Source organism: Arachis ipaensis, chromosome B06, assembly GCF_000816755.2.
Source record: "Arachis ipaensis cultivar K30076 chromosome B06, Araip1.1, whole genome shotgun sequence".
Classification (NCBI taxonomy): domain Eukaryota; kingdom Viridiplantae; phylum Streptophyta; class Magnoliopsida; order Fabales; family Fabaceae; genus Arachis; species Arachis ipaensis.
In genome coordinates, this window is record NC_029790.2 from 130,438,319 (window position 1) to 130,444,764 (window position 6,446).

General features: G+C 32.4%; 2 protein-coding genes across 5 annotated transcripts in view; both read left to right on the top strand.

The window, feature by feature from the left end:
* Nucleotides 653-5,278, top strand: LOC107605355. Of its 4 annotated transcripts, none has more exons than XM_016307214.2 (6): nucleotides 653-872; nucleotides 1,042-1,159; nucleotides 3,190-3,446; nucleotides 3,802-3,889; nucleotides 4,720-4,786; nucleotides 4,912-5,278. In XM_016307214.2, exons 2-6 carry the CDS (start codon nucleotides 1,104-1,106, stop codon nucleotides 4,963-4,965), a joined length of 522 nt encoding a protein of 173 aa, XP_016162700.1. In that variant the 5' UTR covers nucleotides 653-872; nucleotides 1,042-1,103; the 3' UTR covers nucleotides 4,966-5,278. The 4 variants fall into 4 exon arrangements, with proteins under 4 accessions (XP_016162700.1, XP_016162703.1, XP_016162699.1 ...); XM_016307217.2 differs by having other exon boundaries at nucleotides 657-872; nucleotides 3,185-3,446; XM_016307213.2 differs by lacking the exon at nucleotides 653-872 and having other exon boundaries at nucleotides 1,014-1,159.
* The window catches only part of LOC107605357 (uncharacterized protein At4g14100), a 9,703-nt gene continuing 8,865 nt past the window's right edge, over nucleotides 5,609-6,446 (top strand). The window contains exon 1 of the mRNA XM_016307218.2: nucleotides 5,609-6,247. Coding sequence (XP_016162704.1) covers nucleotides 5,782-6,247 — 466 coding nt within the window. The 5' untranslated portion in view covers nucleotides 5,609-5,781. The remainder of the gene's footprint in view (nucleotides 6,248-6,446) is intronic.

A 6,446-nucleotide genomic window follows, 5' to 3' on the forward strand; every position in this document is an offset into this window, starting at 1 on the left:
AACATAATTTAATATATTTTACATTTCATACAATATAAAAATTTAAACCAATTTTAGTCTTTTAATTTTATTTTTCAGTCTTAGTTTTCTTTTTAAATACAGTTTTAAAATTTTGAGATTAAATAATCTTGTTTATATTTTTTATTTTAAATAAATTTGTCTAAATCTAGATTTTAAAAATCGGCCAAGTTATTGGATTTCTATAAAAATCGATCAGATTAAGACAGATTCTACTAAATTTAATGTAAGAGCGATTTAAAAAATTGTTCGACTCAAATAGATAATCGAATAACTGACCAAATAACTTAGTTAAATCAGTTAAATCAAGTTAAGTTTAATTATTATATCTGAACTGAGTTTAATTATTATATTAAGAGACCTTCTATTTTTTTATTGTTTTTTTAATTTTATTTAATCACCAAAATTATTAAAAAAAATTGAAAAGATTACAATGGTAAATTTTAATAACTTATTTAATACTTCTTTCTTAAAAAATTATAAATATTTAACGACACTGAATGTTATTTGGATGTGTTTAAGCACATCTTGACATTTGCTTAAGCAACTCAGTGAAATAACCACTCTATTTTGGAAAAAAAAAAATATTTGTTTTATTTTTTTGTTTATTTATTTTATTTATTAAAAATCCGCTACCCGGAGGCGCCAACCGACCCGAACTCTCCCAGTCTCGCTCTCTCTTTCTCAGCTCTTTTTTTTATTATTTTCATCCAATCATCCCAAACCAAACCCCATTTCTTTCTCCAAAATCAGCATAATACGATTGACAAAAAATCGATTGCGCTGCTATTTCCAACCAAAAAGGATTAAATTTTTGTCCCCAGATTTGAAAAATAAAAAATGTCATCTTTCAGGTTTCCGTTACAATAATTTTCTGAAACCAAAACATGCCAATATTTTTATTTATACATTGGAGAACCAAACAATTCGAATATTTCATTGCTTTTTGTCCCCCCACTCCACCTCCATTTCTTTTCTTTATTAAAGTCCAGGAATTTTTTATTATTGTTATTGTGATTGCAGGGTATTAAATTCTCTTCGGCGATTCAGAATTTTAGCTGGAAAATCTCTTCTTTGACTTGTAAATGCAATTCTGTAGATACTTTCCACCTTGGTTTTGTCAAATTCTTGCGTATATGGGGTGAGTTCTATGCTCTTTTTTTCTGCTTCTATTTGTTTGGTAGATGGAAAAAACAAAAACCTCGATTTCCATTTGAATCTCGCATATACCGTTCTTGTTAATCTGAACTGAAATGCTTTTTCTTTTCTAATTTAATATAGAATTGTTATTTATTAGTATAGTTTCAGTCCTTTTAGCTATCTGTGCAAGTGAATAATCAGCCAAGTGAGTTTTTGAATTTTTGTGTTTAGGGTTTAGGGTAGGAAAGATCCAAAATCAGTAGTTATCTTAGTTGATGTGATGCTGTAGTTCTGGAATTTCAAGAGACTACAATCTATTAATTTGAAAGTTTTATTATTTTTCATATCAAATACCTTTCTAGGCAAGTTAAGGTCGTAATATTTTTTCTATAGTTTTGTTGTGTTTTTCTAATCATGTTTGGGAATCTTTGCTTGTACTTGCTTTGTTTCCAAGCAAGCATAATAAATAAGATGTAGTGAACAGGGTTAACCCTTGATAAGGCTTTATTGTTTGTCATTCTTTCATTGGATTCTTTGGAAGTTTTCCATTAAGATATATAGATAGATTTTGCTTCCTCTATAGGGTTTTATAGGGAGGTATGTATTCTAGATGTTGCTTTTTAGCACATTTTGGTGTATGCTCTGGGAAGAAACCGTGCTGGTCATTTTTACTGTTTTGTTGTGCCTGTTTTCGCGTTCTCTTGCTTTCTTCTATGGAAAAGTTAAAGCTCAAATGCAAGGGGGTTTTCTGTGTAAGTGAGAGTCGATTATATGCTAATTTTGATTTCAGGAAATTTATTGTTAAGGTAAATGGTGGATTTCTTTTTTCTTTTTAATTAATATGAGAAGAGTAGAAGGATTTAAGTGTCAAGAAACTTGAATAGTTCAGGTCCCTTAGGCTTGGTTTATCTCATTTATAATAGATTTAATTGATTTGTGTTTCGGTGTTTAAATTCAAGGTTTGGTAATTGGGTAATAAAAATTCGAATAAGTGGAGATTATGTTGTAAGTTTTGGGATACTTTACTGCATAACTTTCTATTACAAATACTTCTTATATGTGTATATCAATTACAACAATTGGATTTGTTAGATTTTTGTTGTATATGTTTATAAATTCCAGTGGTAATCTATGCACAAAATGATTTGTGCACGCGTGTTTAACTTTAGTTTCTTTTTTGCCATGGCATTATTCAACACTAATCAAAGTATGTACTGTTTAACCTTTAATGCATGGTTATAATCAAACAGATAATCTTCTGTAACTGAAATATGGATTGAATTGACTGATTCAAACAAATAAATTTTTTAATACCAATAGTTTGTATTTTTTTCAAACAAACTATAGTAGGCGAGTTGCATTTTCAAGAAGAATATTGAAGTTCCTAGTTCAAAACCTTAAAGAGAATAATTGTTAAGGAGGTCTCTTAGTTTTAATGGTGCATTTTAGAGGTTGTTCTCATAATAATGCATGTGGTATTAGCCTAGTCAATTGATTAATATCAAGAACGTTTAATTACTCTGTTGATTCCTATAGTTTTACTAAATTTTTAATTAGGTCCTTACAGTTTAATGATTGGCTCTCTATATTAGATAAAAGTTTTTAAATAGATCCTCTACTCTTTTAGAAAAAGCAATCTTAGAATATTCCACAATTCATCCTACATCAAACACGAAAAGAATATTCTAAGAATATTTCATTTTTTTTTTAACAAAAAACAGTTAGCAAGGACCTCATTGAAAATTTTTATCTAGTATAAGGATTCAACAAACTTACAAACAGACTAGGCAATTACATTTCTCTTTATTTTAGTTTCTGCTTAAGGGATACCTTTTCTGTGGATCTATTCGGAAGTGCTGCAAATATAGTGAAGCTATCATGCCAGGTTGTGTTATTCAATTTGAGTTGTAACTGGTACCTGCATTGCTGTATCATTAACATCATGTTCTAATTCAACACCGAAAAAACTAAGTATAGTTATTAGTTGGTGTTAATCATACTTTTGGTTGAATCTGCTTTGTAACAGAGCAGAGGTTGCCTTGGATGCTTCACAAAACCTTCAGTAACTATTCCAATGGATGAGCCATCTAAAGGACTAAGAACTCAAGGTCAAACAGTAAATAAAGACAACAGAACAGAAGATATCTGGAGCAGCAGCACTTTTGAAATGGATAATAGTGCTGCACAGTCCCAGAGAAGCATCTCATCGATCGTAATGTCAAATAATCCTTCTGATCCTCAAAGTAGTACCGGGAGTGAAATTGGTCCGGCTGAATTTGTCAACCATGGCAAGTTTTCATCTGTTGCTTCATTTGACAGTATTAACTATTAAACTTTTATCAAAGTATGCATATATTCTATTGGTACCCACTTTCTCTGTGAGAGCCTCATTTGAATTATCATACTGTCATGAGCGGCTATCATTTGCTTCATATTCCCCTTTTGAAAAAGACATTGAAAAACATAGTTTTTCCCATCTTTGTGTAGGAGTAAAAATTCTTGCTTCTATGTATGTAGTTCTTTATTTTTGTTTCATATGTTTTCCGATGTCTTATTTATATATTTTTTTATTTTTTCTAAACATATTCTTGCATATCAACCATACTAGTTATTTTTAATGACAAAGAAGTTTCACCTGTGCAGGTCTTCTTCTCTGGCATCAGATAAGACAGCAATGGGTTGGGAATAAAATCTCCGAGAGTCAGAAGGAAGTTCGAGAACCGAGAATAAGGTATATCTATATATTAGCTTCCTTAAGTGAGGAGTTAGTATTGGGCTGTAATATCAAACATCTTACAAAGGAAATGGTAGCATTCCCTATTTCCCTTTCATCCATATTCAAAGGGAGTTATGTTTGGTATCTTTGACTACTTGCTTCAAAGTATAATCTGCTAGTTTACATAAACTAGTGATCATTGTCCTCTTTGGGAACTAGTTTATGAATCCGTTTTTAAAAAATTTCATGGAAGAAGCACCCATCCATGCTGACAAGATTATTATTTTGTTGGGTATGCTTTAGCTGATAGCCATCTTTTTACCAAATGTCTCCTATCTATATGGTTGAAGTCTTAATTTAAGAGAATGCCCTTTGTATTTGTCAATATTTGTCAATTTAAAAGGGTTAAATTAATTTGTTTTGCTCTGTAAAATTGTGTTTTGTTCTTGTATTTGTGTTTCTGTTGGTCAAGGAAAATTAAAATGTCTGGCTTTGGTCCTTGCCTTTAGGTTCTCTTTGTTAAATGTTGGTGTGCTAGACGGATATCCAATTCTAGCATGCCGCATCTGGTTTGCCATGTCAGCATCTAACAGAGACAAACTAACTGCAAGGACCAAAACCGAAGATTCCTAATTTTTCTGAACTAAGACCAAAACAAAAATATTACAGAAAGTAAAATAGAAAAATCACAAATTTTGCAAGGACAAAAATTTGACTGTTGATCTCATGCATAAGCACTCTTGATATATGAAGAGACTGGTAAACAGACAGAAAGTTAGCATTCACTCCACGGTTACTCCTTTGAAGTTTATGTCAATCTCTAATTCTGAGTTTATTTTCCACAGTTCGAACGCCACCTACGACAACCTTCTCGGAAACAACAAACACTTTCCTCAACCAATCCCTCTGAGAGTAAGCACCTGCTGCTTCATCTATTTACATTCTTCTCTTACAGTATTAATTCAAAGTAAAGTGACTGCTTAAAGAACAAGGTTTTCATTTTGTGTCATATCCTTAATTGATTATTTTGGTGTCAGGAAATGGTTGACTTTCTTGTTGATATTTGGGAGCAAGAGGGTCTATATGACTGACCAAGGATCTTTTTTTTTAAAACAAGAGAATTGTTGTGAATGGTGTAACTGTTTGCAAGCTATTGTTACTCCCTTTATGAGGCTTCTATTCTAAATGAATTAGATTAAATTAATTTATAATGTCCATTGATTAAATTCCTACTGCAAATTATCTGGTTTCTCTTTTCTTGTAAATTTTTTCGAGCTTGAAATGACGATGATAGCATAGCAACGGTGCCAAGCAAAACCTGACTAGGTGAATATTTAGAAAGACAAATCATCGCCGAGTCATTGTATTTGTGTATTCACTTGTCGTATATTTAGAAGACGACGTGTATTTTTCCTGAGTACTCAAAAGTCAAATTACACAGTTTTGTCACTTGTGTATTTACGTAGTCACACATGTATACATTTAACATCTAATTAGGAGAATTGATGAAATAGATGTTAAAGGTGTTAATTCTTCAAGAGCTAAATTAATAAGGTATAAATTTTATAGAGAAATTTAAAATTATCTACATTTTTATTGTTATTTGTTAGGTGTTTTTTTTGCCCATGATATTTTTTAGTTCGACATGTCAAGAACTAATTATTCGCTGTCTAAATTCCATTTAAGGGTGACCAAGGGATTGTTACATACACAAGACATAATTTGAACTTCTAATACTTACTTAAATGAATGAGTGTGTTGACTACTCGACCAATCAAGCTGTGTTCATTAGTCTATTTTTTACAACCACTCAACTCAATATGGCAGTTATCCTCAACAGCCTTTAGCTTGTTCTTCTTTAAACACAAACACAAACCATAAGGGGGGGTCGTGGGGACAAAACGGAAATGAAGCTGATCAAACTCTGCACAAATTGTCTAATACTTACCCTCCTGTGGACCAGTTTTACAAGCCCAAGCCCAATCCCAAGTCCTACACCATGGCCGGAGCAATTCCACGCGCTGCTGTACATGAACCTGAGCAGCACGCGGCTCCAACTGAGTGACCTGTGGTACGACTGGCCAAAGGGACGCAACGTGAACATATTCCAGAGACAGTTAAGTGATGTGTTGTACGACATCGAGTGGAACAATGGCACCACGTTCTACTACACTTTGGGGCCTAACGGAACCTGCAGGGTGGAGGATTTCGAGGTTGGGATTCCCAGGCCTGATTTCATGGTTGATGGTTCTGTTTATCTTGGAACCCAGGTCACTGATGGCATCCTTTGTAATGTTTGGGAGAAGATTGACTTCATTTGGTACTACGAGGATGTCCTTTCCAACATCCCTGTTCGCATGGATTTCTATGACGGTATGTGTTATTCATTCTTTTACTTTTCGTTACATTTTATTTTAGGACCAAGATAACATGCTACTATGCTAGACAATATCGACCATTAGTTAATTCAACTTCTAGATCACACATTTTAACCATTTGTGTTCAATTTAGTTCTGAAAGACCAAATTAATTAAAGATAAAAACTCAGATGCATTATCTTTATATCAAATTC